Below are 23,982 nucleotides of genomic sequence, written 5' to 3'. Positions count from 1 at the left end.
GGCCTAATGAAGGCAAAATGATCAGCTGGGGTTGCTGTGTTCCTTGTTCAGAGAGCAATTGCCTAGTATTTTGGTGCTGGACTGACTATAATAGGCGGGGACAGACTGATATACCACAAGAAAGTTCTACTTTGTGAAAAGCATTACTGGGCTAAAAAGAAGCTGCACCCAGGTGGTAAACCACCATAGAACAGGCTAAAAATGTTATTGAGCTGTTTGTTTGGTCCTGTGAGTGCTCTTCTCTCTGTGTGTATTTAGTCTCCCTAAGGGAAAAAGGGGCAACCAAATGTGGACTCCTTGCTCAGTGTGCTTAGAGCAATATGGCTATACCTCAGTGACGAGGCCCAATGAAGGCTAAAACGATCAAATGGGGCTGCTGTGTTCCTTGTTCAGAGAGGAATTGCCTGGTATTTTGGTGCTGGACTCACCATAATAGGCGGGATCAGACTGATATACTACAGAAACGTTCTACTCTGTGAAAAGCATTACTGGGCTAAAAAGAAGCTGCACTAAGGTGGTAAATCACCATAGAACAGGCTAACAATGTTATTGAGACGGTTGTTTGTTCCTGTGAGTACGCTTCTCTCTGTGTGTATATACAAATATGTAGCTATCCAGTATCATTCTTAAAAGCAACGTCATTTTATTTTCCAGTTAGCTATTTAGCCTTTTTAGGTTAGAGCTAGAGATGGGTTGATCTCTTGGATTGAAAGCAATGCGTTGCAACCCTTGTAGTATTTAAATAGTTCACATCAGTATATCACCAATACAATGTCATCTGTGAAATTCCTGGCTTGGCTGGAATATTTTGTCAATATTATTGTTAGAGCAGTATTCCCAACAAAAAATCCCAAATAGAGACTAAGGGGCCGATTTATTAAAGTGCGAGCGGACATGATACGATGTAGCATACGCTGTCTGGTGAACTGCTTGTGCAATGCCGCCCCCTGCAGATTTGCAACCAAACGGCCGCTAGCAGGGGGTGTCAATCAGCCAGATCATATAGGATCGGGTGGATTGAAGACCACAGCCTCAGAGCAGACAGATCAGTTATGGAGCAGCGGTTAGACCGCTGCTTCATAACTGCTGTTTCCAGTGAGCCTGAAGGCTCGCTCGGAAACAGGGGCATCAAGCTCTATTGGGAGCTTGATAATTCAGCCCCAATAAGTTAAATTAATGCATGGAGCCAAAGAGATCATATGGGAAAGATATGGAATGATGGAAATGAGTAGAATTGGCATTTCAATCAGAAAAGTTAGAACAGGAGGAGATTGCTAGTCCTAGCAGTGCCACAGGCCATCATCTTTAGTATAACTTTTTGGCTGCCAAGTCCTTGAATTGCCCCTTGAGTTTTAAATGTCAGGATAAAAAAAGAATTTGTTAATATACTGAAAACCCATCTTCTATGAATAAAGTTTTAGTTGTTTGGCAAAGATCCCTATTAGCACTGTGTGTGAATAAGAATACTACTAGACAATCAAATAAGCAGTTAGTGCAAAACAGAACCCAATATTATAAAATGTCACTAAAAAAAAAATTATAATGAAAATGAAAGCGGGAACATTTTCCCATTTTGTTCATACAGATATTCATCTATGTAGAACTAACATGTTAATGTAAATGTGAAGTTATATGATTTATGAAAGTGTTTTAATGCTTTTATATGATTTGGGTTTTTTTCAGATTGACATTTTGGAATTATTTTCAGAAGGTCCTCTTCCCTCTGGCAAGTAATCTGCTCCTTCAAGTCTGGTCTGCATACTCCAGTCCTGTCCCCAAAAACCTTAAACAATTAGTAACTTTAATTTCTTTGTGTACCCTACTCTCCTTATCCGGTGCTTTTTTATTTTTCATATGGCTATACAACTCTTTACAGTATACTTTTTATCCATCAGCCATATTATCCACAGCCTCTGCCATTGTTACATTGATTACCCTGGTCTTATTGCATCCAATTCGTTGCATACTAACCATAATTATCCCGACAATAGGGACCAAACAAGGCCGAAAACTACTTTTATCATCTTGCTTTATGGCTGTGGCATTTAACATTATTCCAAATATTGTCACAAATACAAGAACTATTTTTCAAATGATCAGATGCATTTCAAGGCACTCAGCCAATAGGATTATAAATTCAACATATTATTTTGAAGTGGTTACCGAAGATGTAAGCAAAGTGTTTATCACACAAGTTATAAATTCAGCGAGGGAAATTAACTTTGGGAAGGTGAATATTTTTGCTCAAAGTGAAACCTCTTTAGTAGAGAGACAATTATTAAAAACTACTGAGAAGATCAAACATGAGTTTTTATCCATTGAGTTACTACTTAAGGATGGAATATTGACAACTAATAGGGTTTTGGCTATTTTCTTTATTGCATTTCTACTTTTTAATGGATCCTGGTATTTAAAAAAGTATTTAACTGACATTAAGTTTGACAACTCATATATCACAAATAAGCTAGAGAAAGTGGTTCTAGAAAAAAAAGCTTCTGATATATTAACTTTTTCTACCAAATATCTAATAAGATCAACTGGACTCAAACTCTCCAAAAGAGAACTCTGGATATGCCTGTTTCGCATTGTGATCCTTTCTTTGTTCTTGTTACCTACGGCATTGATAATAGCATCAGACCACATCACCTTTCAGTTTGCAATGGCTGTAGGAAACTGGATTGATACTCTACCAGACATACCTTTAACATTGCAAATAAATTATCGAGTAAGTACAGGAAATCTTTTTTTTTTGTGCAATCCATTTTCTCCAGTTAAGATTTGATTAGAAAAAGAGTAGTTGAGATCTTTGGGGAAATTTGCCATTTAGGGGCCTATTTATTAATGTGCGAGCGGAAATGATCCGATATTGCAGATCATGTCCACTGCACATTGAAAAATGCCTACAGCATACGCTCTCTGCATTTATCATTTCACCAGCAGTTCTGGTGAACTGCTGGTGCAATACTGTCCCTGCAGATTTGTGGCCAAGCGGCTGCTAGCTGGGTGTCAATCAACCCAATCAAATTAGATCGGGTTGATTTCTGTCCGCCGCCTCAAAGCAGGCGGACAGGTTATGGAGCAGCGGTCTTTAGACCGCTGCTTCATAACTTCTGTTTCCAGCGAGCCTGAAGGCTCGCCAGAAACACGGGGCATCAAGCTCCATACAGAGCTTGATAAATATGCCCCTTACTGTTAAAGTTGATGCCAGTAATAGATATATTAGTATAAGCATTACAGAAATTGGGCATTTGTAATTTGGATGAATGTCAAAATATAGTCCATAATAATACTACTACACATATTGTAGCTACCCAATTAATTGCATTTCAAAGTTACAATATTTATTTATTTATAAAATATTTTACAAGGAAGGATACATTGAGATTTCTCTCATTTTCAAGTATGTCCTGGGTCCACAAAACATTGAATTTATACAATAGGGTACAATAAAATACAAAAAAAAAATAATAATAATATACAATGTATGCAAAATTTAACATATATCAGGTAGGAAATATATAATCAACCATGACAGGTGCATTCTGTTTTGAGATATGTAGAGAGGAATCTCTTAAAGGATTTTAGGCTTGGGGAAGGTTTGAAAGTGTACGGGAGGTCGTTCCATAACTGTGGTGCTCTGCAGGAAAAGGAGGATTGAGCTGCTTTCTTTTTGTATGAGGCAAGCTAAATAATGTGCTGGTACTGGATCGGAGGTTATAGGAGGTAGGAATAGCCGGGGAGAGCAGTCTGCTCAGGTAGGGTGGGAGCTTCCCAGAAAGGCTCTTAAACACAAACACAAGGCAGGAAAGATGGAGGGTGCGTCTGGATTCCAGCGACAGTCAGTTTAGTTATTTTAGCATGTCACAATGGTGGGTCCTGTAATTACATTGTAGCACAAAGTGGCAGAATAAGTTATACAATGTATTAAGTTTATTAAGGTGAGTTTGCGGTGCAGGTGCATATACTACATCCCCATAATCAATGATTGGCATCAGCATTTGCTGTACAATCTTTTCCTTTACTGTAGGGCTGAGGCGGGATTTATTTCTGTACAGGGCACCTAGTTTTGGATAAAGTTTAGATGCAAGTTTTTCTATGTGGAGGCCAAAAGATAGATTTGGGTCAGTGTGCAATTTGATTTTGTTTTGATGCATAGATGGGAATTTTGTATTTTGTGTAATTTAGGTCCTATTCCAAAGATCATTGTGACAGTTTTGTCAGTGTTTAGGAAGAGTTTGTTTTTTGAGATCCACTTTTCTACCTCTGTGAACTGGTCTTGGAGCACTGCTTCAAGCTGCGGTAGATCGGGTTTGCTTGCATAGATTACTGTGTCATCTGCGTACATGTGTACAGTTGAGGATTTGCAGACATTAGGCAGATCATTTATAAATAATCTGAATAGTAGGGGGCCGAGAATGGAACCTTGGGGAACACCACATGCGACTGGGAGAAAGAGGGAGTCACTGTCAGAAATGGAGACATATTGTGATCGATCCGATACATATGATCGAAACCAGGTTAGTGGACTATCACCATACCTTAGCTTTTTAGTTTGAGCAGCAGAATGTTGTGGTCTACTGTGTCAAAGGCCTTTGCAAAATCAAGGAAAATAGCTTCAGTTAGGTCTAGTTGTTCCATGCCAGTTTGGATATCATTGCACACTTTTAGGAGGGCAGTTGTAGTGGAGTGATTCGGGCGAAAACCTGATTGAACAGGGGTCAGATAGTTAGATTGTTGGTAATACTCACATAATTGCGTATGGACACATTTTTATAAGATTTTTTACAATACTGGGAGCAATGATATTGGGCGATAGTTAGAAACCAAAGTTATCTCACCACTTTTATGGATAGGCACTACTCTTGCAGTTTTCCAAAGTTTGGGTATGTATCCAGACACCAAGGATTTGTTAATTATGGTTGTGACAAGTTCAGCAATTGCCGGCGCACTGACCTTCAACAGCATTGCTGGGATTTGATCAGGTCCAGACTGGTTTTTCATTTTTAGATTATTAAGATGTTTCTTAATGACATTGATGGGTACAGGTCTAAAATTGAGCTTCTCTATATTGAGTCTTTGCAGATTTAGTGAGGCCTGATCCAAATTTGTAGTTTCAGGATGTGTTTCATTTATTAGTTTGTCAATCAGGATGGTGGAGCATCTGACAAAATAATTGTTAAAAGCATTTGCTACTTCTAAGGGAAGTTGCAATGCTTGGTTTTCCACTTTCACAGTGGAGGGTTGGGAGTGGATTGGTGGAGTTTGTAAGTTATTTATGACTTTCCAAAACTTTCTAGGGTTTGATATGTTATTGTTCAGATTTTCACAGAAATATTGGGTCTTGGCCAATTTTGTTTGTTTAGTGCATATATTTCGCCATTGTCTATATACACAGTGATCGTTCATAGAGCCAGTATGCTTGAACTTTGACCACAATGCATCCCGAAACTGGTACATTTGAATGGTACAATATCATGATCATGTTAATATTCTCTCATGGGGGTAGACTTAATAAAGGGTTAGCAGACATAATTCGCTGAAGCGAATCATGTCTGCTCAACCTCGCTAAATGCTGCTAGCATACTCTGTCAGCATTTAACATTGCACAAGCATTTCTGGTGAAATGCTTGTGCAATGCCTGTCAGGGTGCCAGGAATAAGACTGAAACAAGAAGTGCAAAAGTAATCACACCTTTAGTAATAACAAATAAATAATAAAAAGTCCACAAGTCAAATAACAAGCCAGGAGTCAAAGCCAGAGCTGGTAGTCAGACGAGCCGAGTCAGGAGCCAAAGCAAGTAGTCAGACAAGCCAAATCAGGAACCAGGAGGGACGTCAGACAGCCAGGAAAACACAGGATCTCACAAACAGGTCTGATACAATGCAAAGGCAAAGCATACATAACAGAGGCCCTTTAAATCATAAGAGATGACTTTACAATTCTGAAACTGCAACCTGTCTCACATGGATGATGTACAACAGTCTAGCCATAAGAGGGCACACACTCTGCACCAGATTCAGCAAGAAAAGGTAAGCAAAATGGCTGCCAGCAGCACATGGCAAACAAAGCAGGGAAAAAACCCTGACAGTACCCTCCCCTCAACAACCCCTCCCCACGGGAGGACAAAAGGCTTATTGGGGAAACGGTCATGAAAGGCAAGGAGGAAGGCGGGAGCATGAACATCAGAGGTGGGAACCCATGAACGCTACTCAGGACTGTAGCCCCTCCAGTGAACCAAATACTGTACAGAGCCCCTGGACATACGAGAGTCAATAATGATGCTGACCTCATATTCTTCATGGTTGTCAACAGAGATAGGATGGGGATGAGGCAACACAGTGGTAAACCGATTACAAACCAATGGTTTCAAGAGGGAGACATGAAAAACATTGGAGATGCGCATTGCAGGAGGAAGGTCAAGAGTGCCACAGGATTGACCTATTGGAGTATTTGAAAAGGACCAACATAATGAGGAGCAAGTTTATTGGAAGGCACATTAAGGTTCAAGTTTCGAGAGGACAGCCAAACACTCTCACCAACCTGGTAGGAAGGTGCAGGCAGACGCCTACGATCAGCCTGAAACTTTTGGCGCTGCATAGAACGATGAAGACAATCCTGAATCTGCACCCACGTGGAACGGAGTTGCCTGGAGATGTTCCTCCAAAGCCAGAATACCCTGAGACATGAATGAATCGGGCAACAAGAATGGTTGAAACCCATAATTCGCCATGAACGGGGATAACAGGGAGGAAGCATTAATAGCACTATTATGAGCGAACTCTGCCCAAGGTAACAGTTTAGACCAATTATTGTGGTGATCTGAGACATAGCAATGGAGAAACTGTTCAAGAGCTTGATTAGACGGTTCCACAGCCCCATTGGTTTGAGGGGGATATGCCGAGGAGAAGGAAAGCTGGATCCCCATTTGAGCACAAAAGAAACGCCAAAATCTGGAGACAAACTCAATACCCCGGTCCGAGACTATCTCTCTGGGTAACCCATGTAAATGGAAAACCTCCCAGGCAAAAATTGAAGCAAGCTCCTGAGCGGTAGGCAGCTTCTTCAAGGTAATGCAATGTGACATTTTAGAAAAACGGTCAACCACCATTAGGATAACAGTATTGCCATTGGAAACATGGAGCTCAATAATGAAGTCCATGGAAAGGTGTGTTGTAGGACACTCACTATTAGCAATAGGTTGAAGACCCACAGGAAGACATTGAGAAGTCTTATTATATGCACAAACTGAGCAGGAGGCAACATACGCAGCAACATCAGAACAAAGACCTGGCCACCAGAATTGTTGAGTGACAGACCAAATCATTTGTTTTTTGCCCAGGTGACCTGCGGCTTTAGGATAGTGGTAAGTGTGCATGAGTTTAGTTTGAAGATTCTCAGGAACAAAGCACTTACCACTAGGTTTCTCAGGAGGTGCATTGGTTTGTGCAGGCAGGATCTCCTCCCCCAAGGGAGAAGTCAAATTAGTACGTATGATAGCCAAAATATGATCAGGAGGTATAACTAGAATAGGTACAGACTCCTCCTTGAATAGAGGTGAAAATTGTCGAGAGAAGGTATCAGCCCTAACATTCTTACTACCAGACAGGAAGGAGACCACATAATTAAACAGAGACAAAAATAGCGCCCATCTGGCCTGTCGGGGCGACAAACTTTTTGCTTCGGATAGATAAGTCAAATTCTTGTGGTCAGTAAGAATGAGCACTGGTACGCTAGTGCCCTCGAGACGGTGCCTCCATTCCTTAAGTGCCAAAAATGATGGCTAGTAATTCCCTGTCACCAATTTCATAATTGCATACCGCCGGAGACAATTTATTAGAGAAGAAACTGCATGTATGCAAGGAACCATCAGGTGTAGGATGTTGAGACAAGAGGGCACCTACTCCAGTCTCAGATGCATCAACCTCAAGAATGAAAGGCAGGACAGGGTTAGGATAAGCCAGAAGTTGAGCGGCAGCAAAGGCAGTCTTAAGACTCTCAAAAGCCTTTTAAGCAGTAGGTGACCAATGGAGTGGATCATTCTCCTTACGGGTCATGTCAGTGATAGGTTTGACCAAGTAAGAAAAGTTTTTAATAAACTTCCTATAGTAATTGGCAAAGCCCAAAAAACGTTGAATAGAGTGAAGACCAAATGGGTGAGGCCACTGCAGAACTGCAGACAACTTGTCAGGATCCATAGAGAACCCTGCAACGGAGATCACATAACTTAGGAAGGTTACTTGAGTCTGATGGAACTCACATTTCTCGAGTTTACAAAACATGCCGTTCTCATGTAATCTCTGAAGTACCTGTGTAACCTCAGAATTATGACCCTCAAGAGTGAGTGAGTGTATGAGGATATCATCTAAGTGCACCACAACACACTGTTGCAACATATCTCGTAGAATATCATTAATAAATTCCTGGAAAACAGCAGGAGCATTACATAGACCAAAGGGCATTACAAGATACTCATAATCCCCGCTCCTGGTGTTAAGTGTTGTTTTCCATTCGTGGCCCTCCTTAATCCTAATGAGATTATATGCTCCTCTCAAATCAAGTTTAGAAAAGACTGTAGCTCCCTTGAGGAGGTCAAAGAGTTCCGTAATGAGCTGAATAGGGTAAGCATTCTTAATGGTATGACGATTAAGACCCCTATAATCGATGCATGGTGTTAACTCGCCACCCTTTTTCTTCACAAAAAAGAGGCCAGACCCTGCAGGTGAGCAGGATTTGTAGATGATCCCCTGCGATGGAGCATCGGCAACATACTACTCCATAGCACAATTCTCCGTCACAGACAGAGGGTAAACCCGGCCGCGAGGAGGAATGGTTCTGGGTTCAAGGTCTATGGCACAATCATAAGACTGTTGAGGAGGCAATGTACCAGCATACACCTTGTCAAAAACATCTAGGAACTCTCAGTACTCCGCTGGCAATTGAAATACCGAAGAAGTACACAAGACTTTGACTGGTTTCCAAAGACAAGTTGCAGGGACCATGACAAAATTTCGGACCTCTGCCAGTCGAGACTGGGATTTTGCTTTTGGAGCCAGGGATAACCCAGAACAACCGGAAAATGCAGAGAGTTTATCACCTGGAACTGGAGGGTTTCAAAATGGAGAGCCCCAACAGCCATGTATAACGGAGCGGTTTTGTGAGTAACGTGTGCTGGCTGAAGGGGCCTGCCATCAATGGCCTCAATAGCAAGCAGAATGTACCGAGGCAATACAGGAATGGAGTGCTTTGATACAAAAGCACTGTCAATGAAAAACGCCTGCAGCACTGGAGTCAACAAGAGCCTGGGTTACTATGGAGGAGTCCATACAGGAAAGGACAACCGGTTCCAGGGATGAGAATAAACCACCCAAGGTCTGCCCCAGACAGGACCTTAGGTGCGAGCGTTTCCCAGCCGTGTAGGACAAGACTTTAAAAGGTGGCCCTGTAACCCACAATAGAGGCAGAGCCCCTCCCTCCTCCAAAAGGCCCTCTCTGCCAAGAAATGCATGAATCCCAACTGCATCGGCTCAGCAGTACCTGTTGACTCGGGACCAGGAGGCATGGGTGGGAATGAACACGTAGGAGACAATGTAACAGGAGGCTTCTGCGCAAGTGCTCCTTGAAAGAGGGCCTCTCACTTAGTCTGATGTCAATTAGGATTAAAAAAGACACCAATGTCTTGAGATCCTCTGGTAAATCTCTGGCAGCAACTTTGTCTTTAATCACATCAGAGAGCCCAACAAAGGCTTCATTGTTCCAACCTACCTCTGCGGTAAGCGTATGGAACTCAATGGCATTCTGAGCAACAGATCTCGTACCTTGCTGAATGGACATGAGTCATTTAGCAGCAGAGGAGGAGTGAGCCGGAACATCAAAACCCTTCGAAAGGAGGCCACAAATTCAGGGTAATTTGAAATCACAGGTTTATTAGTCTCCCACAAGGGATTAGCCTAGGCAAGAGCTGTGTCAGAGAGTAACGAAATGAGAAATCCCACCTTAGCTCTGTCAGAGGGAAACACCTGAGGTAACATTTCAAAGTAAATGCCAACCTGGTTCAAAAAACCTCTACACTGAATAGGATCACCTCCATATCACTGAGGTAGAGGTGCAGAACCGAACATGCTCCTGGCAGGACTAGGTGCAGCAGCGAAAACAGGAGCAGTAATAACTTGTGGGACACTCTGGTCCAAATGTGCAGTGCGAGTCATCAGGGTTTGTAGGGCTAGTGAAAATTGATCCAAGCGGTGATCCTGTTCATCCATCCTGGAAATGATGGTAGATAAAGGTGGATTATTAGCACCATCAGGATTCATGGCACTTGCATAATGTCAGGGTGCCAGGAATCAGACTGAGACGAGAAGTGCAAAAATAATCACACCTTTATTAATAACAAATAAATAATAAAAAGTCCACAAGTCAAATAACAGGCCAGGAGTCAAAGCCAGAGCTGGTAGTCTGCTGTGTCAGACGAGCCGTGTCAGGAGCCAAAGCGAGTAGTCAGACGAGACGAGTCAGGAACCAGGAGGGCCGTCAGACAGCCAGGAAAACACAGAAACTCACAAACAGGTCTGAGACAATGCAAGGGCAAAGCATACTGAACAGAGGCCCTTTAAATAATAAGAGATGACATCACAATTCTGAGACTGCAACCTGTCTCACACGAATGATGTACAACAGTCTGGCCATAAAAGGGCGTGCAGGAAATGAGTAGCATCACACACTCTGCTCCAGATTCAGCAAGAAAAGGTAAGCAAAATGGCTGCCAGCAGCACACGGCAAACAAAGCAGGAAAAAAAAACCTGACAATGCCACCCTGCACATTTGTGGCCAATTGGCCGCTAGCAGGGGGTGTCAATTATCCGCCATGTCTTACGACCGCTGCTTCTTAATGTAAGTTTCTGTCGAGATGGAAATTTCAGGCGGAGACAGCTGCTTTTTAAATATGGCCCATAGACTTCAATGTAGTGGGAACAGTGGAGAAACACCCAACAAGTTGCACAAACCCAGCCGCATTTAAGGAAATGCGCTAACCCCACATGAACTATTAATATTTCTCATTCCAATATTCTTTACATAGAAGAATATGTTCTATTTATTCATAACTACATATTTATATATATATATATATATATATATGTATATATATATATATATATATATATATATACATCCAAAAGAAGGAGAGCACTCACTGGACTTTGTTCCAATAAAATATAGCTTTTATTTCAGCCTTTAAAATTCTATAAAGTTTCGGCTACAGGTCGGGTCCCTTTGTCAAATGGCACTGAAAGAACACCCAGTATATCCCAACACCATATCCTTATCCCTTATGTACCCCATAGCACATTAATCTTAACAATACTTATCCATAGCTAATACAGCTGCTTGCTACCGCTTACCTCCACATCACTGTCACGCAATTGTGACATCATCAAGACACGCCACGTCCCGATTCATCCGATTACACTGGTGTGGGAGGTGTCAGTCAAAACAGCTTATTGTCAAAACAAAGGAGAGGGATCTGCAATCGTATCATTACATCAAAGCAAAAGATCGCCTCTATATACAATGTGACTTTTAAGTTTATGCAGTTATGCAAATTCAATCATACGGACATGTTAAAAAATAACAGGATATTATTAGGCACACAAGGCTCTAAAGGCTAGAGGCAGTATCATAACACCGTGGTTTAAAAACAAAGCTAATACTGATCCTACATTCAAATATTTACATACTATATTATTTGCATCCTTATTCTCTCATAATGTGCATATTATATATTATACAAATGGAGTATGATAGAATCATATTGTAATCATATTGTAGAGGGTCATGCTGCTTCACCATACTAAACGTCACCCGATATTATAAATAGAAAAGGAATCTTCTGTTATAAAGTTGGAGCACACATTACTCCTCCCCCATATCTGGGTGTGTATGACTGATGAGGGATGCTATTTGTATTGTCAATATTTTTAACATTTTTAGCACAGTCCCTTATCTTCAGAGACTAATGATGAAAAAGCCACAGTCCATCTATGTATGCAAACCATAATGGCTGTCCTCCAATAATGAGTCCAGAAGGGAATTTTTGCAGATAAAATGGTTTAAAACATGTATTTTCTTTTTATTTTCTTTATTATTTTTATGAAATATCTGAGTTGATATGCAAAATAAATTAATACATAAAAAAAGTTTAAATGCCCATTTTCATTGAAAAGTCCACAAATTCAAGATGCTGTTTGTTATATTATCTATCTAGTTTACAAAATGTGTAAATTATCTCATAACTAAACAAGGTAAAATACAATCAACTGAAATAAACTGGAATAAATCTATGCTGAGTCATTAATATATAAGAGCTCCATATTTTGCAATAGAAATTATTACTCTGTGTGTGTTATATGGATCAGTACATCTATATGGTATCACTGATTACATTTCTAACTTCCATTATAACTATTAAGTATGATCGCCTTTAATTTCTCATGTATGTTTTCCAATAAGACATCATAGCTTGACACATCTCTAATTTCCCAGTTTTATAATACAATAGTAGTATCTCTCCAATACAAGGGATGTATATATCTTAGTTGTCAATAGTGTGGATCATACTAGTCTTTCAATTTGATGCTAATCGCTGTTTAGCCACATCGCTAATAATTTGGCAAAGTTCACACTTTATACAACAATATATCCTTACTAACAAATTGTAGAAGAAGACCTGAGGTACAAATTGTAGGTATCAGGAAAGAATCTTATTTATGTTAGATAAAACTTGTCCCCATATATGTAACATAGCCCCTTTTTCTAATTATCCCTGTAATATTTTTTCTAATTATCCCCTGTAATATATATCAGATGCTGCTGGAAAAAAAATATTAAATTCTACGTGATGTCCGATACCACCTAACCAGTAGCTTTGTGTTTGTTTCTTGCGCAGTGTGTATAGCTGCTCATTTTCTGGAATATTTATTTCCAAGTTTGTTGTGGAAAGCTGCTTTGTAGTTCCTTTACCTAAGCCAACACATAGTTAGGTGGGTCTGTTGACGTAGCAGACTTCAGCATTGTATTTATAGACAAGATAAGACTTCTGGGAGTGTTGGTCGTCGTCTGGCACAATTTTTCCAAAGTAGTTAATGGTCTAATGAGCTTATATATTTCTTTATTTGTGCTTATATAATGGCCAACTTGATGATACCTGAACCAAGGGAGAAAAAAACCCTCATCTAAATGATCTAAATCTTTTTTAGTTTTCAGGTTACCTGAGGATAGTTAAAACATGTATTTTTCATCAAGATTTTTTGTTAGCTTGAGAATGTTTACGATTTTGATCAGAATGCAGTCTGAGAAAAAACAGGGAGTCTTTACCTCACCGTCAAAAAGCTGAAGAAGTTGGCTTAATTAAATAACATATTTTTTAAAATATAGGTGATTTCCCTGTTGAAAAAAAGGAGTAAGTGTTAGCCCAATAAGGACTGGTAGCTTCATTCTTGCAGGCATTGCGGACTTTATTACGTCTAGGCCGATAACTATTTAAAATATTAAACAACCTGAAATAATCACAATAATATAAAAGTAGACTTTATATATTCTTAATTATGGTAACAACTGATCATCAGTTTTCTGGCTGAAAAATTCAAAGTTTTTAAATATTCCCATCTACCATCAGATTTAAATAACTGCTACCTGACGACTCATTAGTGGAATGAGACTCATCAATTCTAAACATTTCTTTAAAACTAAAGTGAAAAAATGGCAGGCACTACTCGGGGGTGAAATTCATACAGCAGTTTATTAATTTAAGCCACACATAAACAAGAACAGGCTTAAAATAACTCCAGCAACATACGGACAGAAGGGTAGACACAGAGGGACAGACTGCCTGACGCGTTTCACGCCCCCTAGTGGCGCTTAATCATAGGCTAAGTTAGTAACAGCAAGACACCCCTTATATACACACAAGGGAATTAACCCTGCCCCCACCAACAATTAGTTTTAAAACATACTGATGTATTCTATAATGTATTTAAAGCTGAGGCAATTGAGTTATAAAAGAGAGACATAATATACCACCCTGCAGTATTGTTATAAATCCATTACTAGTATAAATGTTAAAGTAATAGATAGATACTCCAATCAGGCTTACAATGAGACAGAAAAGCGCAAAAAGGGATACAGAAAAGGCACAAGAAGAGAAGGGGAAAATTAAAAGACTAAATAAATAAGTTAATATCCAAAATTTTATCAACCTAGTCAAAAAAGCCAATACTCCTATATTAAAACACATATACTGAATAAACAAAAAAGTACAAATTCAATAAGTAAATTATTCTAATGGTCTTCCAATTCATAATAAAAATAATAAATGTATATATAATACACAAATTAAATTAGAAAGGAGTCCGTGTATCAATGTATATGTGTAAATAGAGTATATAGAAAAAACCTAAGTATCAATAAAGAAATTGATGTCACATTCCTTATTCATGCCATTAGGTATCCTAGTGTGTAATTTTAGGATCCAGTAAAGTTCTTTTCTATCTAGGATTTTATTTTTGTTACCACCCCTTGGGGGGAGGGTGACTCTATCAATGACTTGTATTGACATGTCTGCAATATGACTAAAGTGATAATAATTGAAATGGTTAGCTACTGCAGAGTCTACAAAATAATTTTTAGCATCCCTAATATGTTCACCATGTCTTGTTCTTATCTCACGTGACGTTTTCCCTACGTATTGGCTTTTACATAAGTTACAGGTAAGTAGGTAGACCACGTAAGAGGTTCTACAATTAGCATAAAAGTCTATTTGGTAAGTTTTATTGTCATAAGAGGAACTAAAACTATTACCTACTATTATATTCATGCAAGTCGTGCATTGTCTACCACCACATTTAAAATTACCCTTCTTTGAAAGCCAGCAAGTGGGATTTCGGTGGTTTTTGGTTGTAACCATACTGGGAGATAGAAATCTAGATAGAGTTTTAGGCTTTCTTGAAACAAAACGGCAGTTGCCAATCAGGGGTTTTAAGATTGGATCACCCATTAGTAAATGGAGATGTTTTTTAAGTATACCAACTATACTCATGTATTGTGGTGAATACTCAGTAGAGAATACCACAGAGTCCCCTGACACATGTTTTTCAGAGCCATGTCTCTTATTTAGCCTATAATTATTAGTTTTAACATGCTGTCTGCATATTTCTAGGTCATCGGTGTTGTATCCTCTGTTGATGAGTCTGTTTTTTAACTCCAAAGATTGTTCATCATAAATATTATCAGACTTCGTATTCCTACGCGGTCTGATAAATTGACCTTTGGAATAGCTTTAATTAAATGAGATGGATGTTGAGAAGCGGCATGCAGGATTGTATTTCCAGCAGTGCTCTTCCTATATGTTTTTGTCATGATCATGTCCCCAGCGGTGTACAGTGTAAGATCAAGAAAATGTATCTCTTTAGTATTCATTTCGCCAGTAAATTTCAAACCCAATTCATTAGTGCTGAAATAGAGTAGCATACTATTTAAAAGATCTGGATCTTTCTGTTGTTATATCACGCATTGAACTGTTTCTATGCTCACGTACAGTTTTGAAAATAGCTTGCATAGCGTATACAATTAACTCAGCAGATTTACCGTGACTTTAATAAAAACCGGACAGTATTATAATCAGCTATACCGTATTAGGGGGTTGAGAACTAAATTACTTTATCCAGCATGGCAGAGAAAAATATAGACACAGAGGGAGTTAGTATTTTGTCTGAGGACAATGAGTTTAACGAGAACATCGATGCCACCGTACATGATACACAATATATGTTTGATATGGGCACAAGAAGTGAATTCTTTGATAAAGTTTTCACAAAAGAGGATATTGAACCTTACAATAATGAGTTAAAATGAGTTAAAAAAGAACTTCAGGCTGCTACAACAGTACCTTACAACAGATTTGCGACTAATGTGGGACATAGTTGCCTTTAATAGATATCTAGGAGCACAAAGGATCCCACGGGGTTTAAGGATAAAGAAATATCCATCCTTTGAATTTGATGAACAAATAGATCAGGATGATTGGAACACAGCCCTCACAGAGTGCTCATTTAAACTTATCAACATCCTTATAAGCGTAAAAGAGAAAAAAAGAATGAAAATCAAAGAATCTGTTAACACCATTAATGATGACATCCAACCATTGCAAGGTAGTCCTAGATATTTGACTCATAAAAAGAAAATGGATGAGGTATTAAGAAAATGTGACCAGGATCAAGCCACCAGAAAGGGAAACAAATTTAACAGAGATAAGAATAAAGTTTATAACTGGATGATTATTCGCAAACAACATCCTTCAAATAGAAATAAAAACAAGTTTGGAAAAAAGAAACAACAACCCATACAACAAAGTGCCTCCAATATAGAACCAAAGTCAATTCTTAAAAAGAAGGACACTAAAAGGGTTGCCTTTAGTACTTCAGAGGGTGAATCCTCTGATTCTGAAGCAAACACTACTGCCAGTTCATTCTCTTCAGTTTCATCTCTTTGCTCTTCCTCACCCTCTTCTTCTCCCTCCTCTTCTCCTCCCTCCTGTGTTTTTTTACAGAAACCCCTGAAGGAGGCTGCGAACCTGGAAGTGCGCCCAAAGACAAGGAGCTTAAAGGAAAAAGGAAAAGAAGGCGAAGAAGATGGAGAAAAGGAAGGGGGAAAACGAAACAAGAAACAGAAAAAGAGACACTAGTAAATTAAATGGAGCATGTATCCTCTAATGATATAAGCATTTTTAACATATCACAATATAGTTTATCAAAAGAGGAACATGCTATTCTATCAAAGGGTTTAGGCTTTGCCCCCACCAACAAGTTTTCTAGTTTCAGTACCCTACTTGATATTAATAAATTTGTCCGCAAATTAGCTTTGAAACGCTTTTTTGCTTTAACTAATGGAGATGTGGGTAATGAATGTGAAGTGGCTGAGACTACTGAGTCTGGCAGTGCTCATGTTGTATGTCCTGTACACTTACCTTTTCAAGATGCTTGTGCTGTTGCTACACTTGAATCCCTTTATAATCCTGGTGTTGATCATAATGGTGATGAACCAAAAAATGCCCTGAAACACCCTGTGAAGAATAGTTCATCCTTCTACCCTATTAATTTTAGGGGCCCTATAGTAAATGCATACCAAAAGGCAGTCCAAGAGGACATATTTAAACTTGAACAGGATGTGTATACCGGGAATTTTGGAAATGCTGCCACTTCTAATGCTGCCACCCCTAATCTGAATCGAGCAGAGCGTTTAGCACTTAAGCATCTAAGAGAAAATAAAGATATTGTTATAAGGAATTCGGATAAGGGTGGCAGCATAGTTGTGATGGACAAGGTTTTTTACCTTCAAGAAGCTGACAGGCAACTGTCAGACCCTACTGTTTATCGCAGGCTTCCTGGCAATCCAACCTCCATGTTCAAAAAGGAACTAACTAGACTGATTGAGGATGGTGTTATTTTGGGAGTTTTCTCTGCTAAAGATCTGGAGTCACTAATACCTAATCATCCTATTACTCCTATATTCCATCATGTACCAAAGATACATAAGAATGCCACATGTCCACCTGGTAGGCCGATTGTGGCAGGGATTGGTTCTCTTTTTGAGCCACTTGGAGAATGGATGGATAGTATCCTTCAGCCTATTGCTATGACACAATCAAGCTATTTGAAGGATACTTCCCATCTCCTTGCAACATTGGATACTATCAGGTGGGAGGAGGATTTTTGTTGGATAACTGCAGACATCATGTCTCTTTATACCAGGCAGTTGATTTTTTCTTGGAACGACAGGGCAAGTTAGATGATACAGTAAGACTATATATAGGTGATGTTCTGAGATTTCTATTAACACACAACTTTTTTTCTTTTGACGGAGAGTTCTACCTGCAGATAAGGGGGACGGCCATGGGGGCAAAATTTGCCCCGGCATTTGCCAATATTTTTGTTGCCTGGTGGGAGCTAATGTACGTTTACTCCCCCACCAACCCCTGGTCTGGACAGATAGAGCTCTTCGTCAGATATATAGATGACCTGCTCCTAGTGGTGCGCAGTGATAGGGATCCAGATCTTTTAAATAGTATGCTACTCTATTTCAGCACTAATGAATTGGGTTTGAAATTTACTGGCGAAATGAATACTAAAGAGATACATTTTCTTGATCTTACACTGTACACCGCTGGGGACATGATCATGACAAAAACATATAGGAAGAGCACTGCTGGAAATACAATCCTGCATGCCGCTTCTCAACATCCATCTCATTTAATTAAAGCTATTCCAAAGGGTCAATTTATCAGACTGTGTAGGAATACGAAGTCTGATAATATTTATGATGAACAATCTTTGGAGTTAAAAAACAGACTCATCAACAGAGGATACAACCCCGATGACCTAGAAATATGCAGACAGCATGTTAAAACTTATAATTATAGGCTAAATAAGAGACATGGCTCTGAAAAACATGTGTCAGGGGACTCTGTGGTATTCTCTACTGAGTATTCACCACAATACATGAGAATAGTTGGTATACTTAAAAAACATCTCCATTTACTAATGGGTGATCCAATCTTAAAACCCCTGATTGGCAACTGCCGTTTTGTTTCAAGAAAGCCTAAAACTCTATCTAGATTTCTATCTCCCAGTATGGTTACAACCAAAAACCACCGAAATCCCACTTGCTGGCTTTCAAAGAAGGGTAATTTTAAATGTGGTGGTAGACAATGCACGACTTGCATGAATATAATAGTAGGTAATAGTTTTAGTTCCTCTTATGACGATAAAACTTACCAAATAGACTTTTATGCTAATTGTAGAACCTCTTACGTGGTCTACCTACTTACCTGTAACTTATGTAAAAGCCAATACGTAGGGAAAACGTCACGTGAGATAAGAACAAGACATGGTGAACATATTAGGGATGCTAAAAATTATTTTGTAGACTCTGCAGTAGCTAACCATTTCAATTATCATCACTTTAGTCACATTGCAGACATGTCAATACAAGTCATTGATAGAGTCACCCTCCCCCCAAGGGGTGGTAACAAAAATAAAATCCTAGATAGAAAAGAACTTTACTGGATCCTAAAATTACACACTAGGATACCTAATGGCATGAATAAGGAATGTGACATCAATTTCTTTATTGATACTTAGGTTTTTTCTATATACTCTATTTACACATATACATTGATACACGGACTCCTTTCTAATTTAATTTGTGTATTATATATACATTTATTATTTTTATTATGAATTGGAAGACCATTAGAATAATTTACTTATTGAATTTGTACTTTTTTGTTTATTCAGTATATGTGTTTTAATATAGGAGTATTGGCTTTTTTGACTAGGTTGATAACATTTTGGATATTAACTTATTTAGTTAGTCTTTTAATTTTCCCCTTCTCTTCTTGTGCCTTTTCTGTATCCCTTTTTGCGCTTTTCTGTCTCATTGTGAGCCTGATTGGAGTATCTATCTATTACTTTAACATTTATACTAGTAATGGATTTATAACAATACTGCAGGGTGATATATTATGTCTCTCTTTTATAACTCAATTGCCTCAGCTTTAAATACATTATAGAATACATCATTATGTTTTAAAACTAATTGTTGGTGGGGGCAGGGTTAATTCCCTTGTGTGTATATAAGGGGTGTCTTGCTGTTACTAACTTAGCCTATGATTAAGCGCCACTAGGGGGCGCGAAACGCGTCAGGCAGTCTGTCCCTCTGTGTCTACCCTTCTGTCCGTATGTTGCTGGAGTTATTTTAAGCCTGTTCTTGTTTATGTGTGGCTTAAATTAATAAACTGCTGTTTGAATTTCACCCCCGAGTAGTGCCTGCCATTTTTTCACTTTGGATTACATACCTTGGGCCTGATCTCCCTGGCTACGGCACTCCGGACTAGCTGATCCATTATTGGAGGATCCTGTGACCCTGTGGTCTACTCGTAGTTCCGGTTCCGGATTAGTGCAGCCGCACGCCGAACTTCCCTTCTAACATTTCTTTAAAACTCTCTAACATAGCAGACAAACCCTACATTTGCTACAAATAATTATTCATTTAGGTAGCACGTTTATAATGCTTAGCAGTGGCCAAAAACTTTTGCCAAACAATCAATTTCTGTGACCCGAGAATGTCCTTATTTTGGCACTAGGTGGAACTATATGATTTAGTAAGTTATGGATCATTTTACTTTGCATATTAAAACATGAAGCTTTAAATTTAAACAGCATAGGTTTGCTAGGATTAGTCATGCAGCTTAGAGTGTAGAAATAAAACACAGCTTGCTTTGAGATAAATGAAGAAACAATTTTAGGAAGTTGAAAATATGTTCTCAATAGCTATAATAATAAACCAGACAGATTAGATTTTCTCTTTTAATCTGATTACTGGTTTTTAAATAGTTGTGTTTTATGGTTTAAAGCTGAAACCATTAGTAAATAACTTACCTGTAAGCATATGGTATATCTGAGTCGTCAGTTTCCAGTCTGCCATAACTTACATAAACACAGAACTGATCACCAGCACATAATTACCAAAGAATGCAATATTTACGCTTTAAGGTCAAGATTGACTAAAACACTCCCTGGTGGTATGAGACTTTTTTTTTACCTAGACTCAGATTAAAGGAACAGTAAACATCTTATAATTAGAAGACATTTATGTTATGATGCTATAGAATAAAATATCAGACAAATATTGCTGTTTTAAAACTGATTAAAATCATTTTTATTGCAATTTTTTTTTCAATTGCCAAACCCCACTCACTATTTACCATACTTGGAGGAACCAATCAGGGCTTAAGTCTGCAGACAACAAGGCTAGCCATGGACATAATGTTAAAAGACATGTAGTAGGGTGAACCTTGAAAAGTCAACACAGTGCTTTTCAAGTTCTGAGAAGTAGAAATTGCTCAATTGTCAGAGCTAAATTACATGAAAGGGGGCAAAATAAAGAATGACAAGTTATTTCATTTAAAATCTCAAGGTGTTTACTGTCCCTTTAAGATAAGCTTAATAAAGTATGTAGCTTTAATAACAAGGCATATTATGGTACTGGAGACACAGATGAGAAAATGTAAATGTAGATGGTGTTTTAAAAAACCTAGCAATTCACTTAATTTGCTTAATATTTTAAAAATATTTCTTAAAGACAGATTATAATTGTTGATAAACACAGTTTTATTTATTTTGCAGAGCATAATTGTTATTTATTCATTTAAAAACATCTCCATTTATTCATGCAAGGAATTAATGCAGAGCTCACTGTTTGCAGGATGGTCCCAGTTTGGGAGCTCTGTCCTGCTGTCCTTTTTGCCCACTAGGGACTGTCTGACTAGCAAGTGGCTCAGCTACACCCACATCAGAACATGATTCCGCCTATATTACATCTGAACCTCACCCGTGACCCACACTCATTTGTCCTGACCCTTAAACCACTCAGACTACTCCCATGAGGTACACTGATGTTTTCCCCAGCCTCCCAGTCCCAAATACTAGCCAGGAGATCATGGAAACGTATTTACTTAAGTTTTATTCAGGCAATTTTAAGAGACCTTTGATGTCTTTAAAGCTTATACAATAGAAAGTATTGATTTTGTTGGTCCATTGAAAGGTATTACTATCTATTAAAAGGAAGATTATCTGTGAGGAAATTTTGGCAATAACCTCTTTTCTGCTTTAAACATTCCAGGACAAGAGGAATCGACTGCCCTTATTTCCAAAAAATTAAAAACCTAGACACACATACTTTTAACTTAATTTATTGCTTAAGTAAATATAAAAAAATATTTCTTGAAATATACAACTTTCATACCCTGCCTGCTAATCAGCATAGTCTACCAAAATCAGTCTGTGCGCTAATCCCTTGCATAATAGACTTCTTTGTGGGCGCACTATAACATTTATGCTGGATATACTTTGAACGCTAGGCTGAGGGTGCACTAAGCAAGTAGTGGAGTTCTTCATATTATTCTGTGCTATACTATTAATTATAATGGTTTACTTCTAGACTCAAAAAGTGCTACATTTTATGTCAGGATTTTGGATTGAGTTCAAGTACAACACTTAACTCATCACTTGTATTATAAGCGCAATGTGCACTATCCTTTAAAATTATAAGGTGCATCAAAGAAAGTTTCAGCTTCGCTAAGATGCTGGTTATTAATAGCAAATTGTACTTTATTATTAGTGAGAGACCCATCGTGAGATAACGCACCATGTGCTCTCAAATGCACTTCACTTGTAATCCAGCACTTGAGGTTGAGTGGACTATTAAGATTCCCTTTACCAGAACTTTTTCTATGACTGATTAACTAAAATGATATTTTCCACCCCTTTATTTGTATAATGTTTGTTGTCATATGCATTTTTTTAATAAACCCATGTTACTTTGTATTGTTACTCAACTGCAAATTTAATTACTAACTTATTTTGATTTTTTTTCTAAACATAGCTTTAATACCTAAACTGACCCTTTGCAAAATGAATATTATGCATAGTATTTCAAGATATCATCATAAGTTTTTACAAATATAATAGTTTAGACCACAATGCAACTAACAACATTTCCATTTCAGAATGCTATGCCACAGAGAACCATTGTGTGCTAAGGTGTAAAATACCTCAGTAATAACTACAAGGATTGAACATGATTTTGTTTGGTCCTAAATCAAGATAAGTGCCTGTTATTTTCATGAGCCTCTACTAACCTAATATTCTCTTGGTGTCATTTATTTTTTGTACACAGGGTACGTTAAAGATTTGTGGAGTACTGAAATCTAGTATTTCACATAACAAGGAATACCCATGGCACATGACCATTGTTTCATCCAACTGTAAAACACAAGCAAGTTCTCCAAATAATTCTATAATTATCACAGTTGGATTAATCTACTCACTGATGTATGCCATGATTTTTTTGGAGGCTTATGCGCAACGCTTGCAAAGGAAAATATCAGCTTCATTTTATGAGAGAAGAGAAGATGAGAGAGTTTCATATCTTTTTGAAAAAATATTGAAAAAACATTCTGCAAATGTGAGCCGTACCCAAGAAACATAACATTTTTAACAACAATAAACTTTTGTAGAGCATATATGTCTTAAGTAATGGATTTACTGTATAGATTTGAATCAAATAATTCTAATTTAAATCAATAAAGAACTTGTAAAAGAACTTTGATCAACAAAGAAAAACAAGTCTGGAATATATATCTTAGCACTGTTGCCCTCAAATGTCTTAAACCTCTGCACAATTCTTCTAAACAAAACAGCTTGTGAACAGTTACCACCAGTTGTAAAATAATCATCATATTTGTTGTATTGGAACAACCTTTGTTGAAAGGTGTTTTTTTGTATCTAATTTTGCTTTACAGTGAAGATGCCTCTTTAAAAAAATTATTATTTTATGTTAAGTCCTAAAACAGATTGTTGCTTGTATCCATCATTCTTGTTATTTTAATGTATTTTGCTCTTTTATTTAATTTTCACCTAGATTACGAGTTTTGCGTTAACAGGGGTGCGGTGCTAACGAGCAGTTTTCCCTCACCGCTCACTTGCAGACAGCGCTGGTATTACGGGTTTTTACAAACCCGGCGTTAACGGCAAAAAAGTGATTGAAGAGCAAAATTTAGCTCCACATCTCACCTCAATACCAGCGCTGCTTACGGTAGCGGTGAGCAGGTAAAACGTGCTCGTGCACGATTTCCCCATAGGAATCAAAGGGAGAAAGCCGACTGAAAAAAAACCTAACACCTGACAAAAAAGCAGCGTTCAGCTTCTAACGCAGCCCCATTGATTCCTATGGGGAAAATACTTTATGTCTACACCTAAAACCTAACATGAACCCCAAGTCTAAGCACCCCTAATCTTACACTTATTAACCCCTAATCTGCCGCCTCTGACATCGCCGACAACTACATTTTATTATTAACCCCTAATCTGCCAC

The 23,982-nt window shown here is 38.3% G+C and overlaps 1 protein-coding gene across 1 annotated transcript in view; it reads left to right on the top strand.

Moving 5' to 3' along the window:
* The window catches only part of OCSTAMP (osteoclast stimulatory transmembrane protein), a gene marked incomplete at its 5' end in the record, with an annotated part of 28,811 nt that extends 5,700 nt beyond the window's left edge, over positions 1-23,111 (top strand). The window contains 2 exons of the mRNA XM_053716875.1: positions 1,732-2,725; positions 22,786-23,111. Coding sequence (XP_053572850.1) covers positions 1,732-2,725; positions 22,786-23,097 — 1,306 coding nt within the window. The remainder of the gene's footprint in view (positions 1-1,731; positions 2,726-22,785) is intronic.
* Between the last annotated feature and the right edge of the window lie 871 nt (positions 23,112-23,982).

The sequence above is a fragment of the Bombina bombina genome, chromosome 1, assembly GCF_027579735.1.
Source record: "Bombina bombina isolate aBomBom1 chromosome 1, aBomBom1.pri, whole genome shotgun sequence".
NCBI classification, from domain to species: Eukaryota; Metazoa; Chordata; class Amphibia; order Anura; family Bombinatoridae; genus Bombina; species Bombina bombina.
The sequence above is the reverse complement of the archived record's forward strand: the minus strand, read 5'-3'. Positions and strand labels throughout refer to the sequence as shown.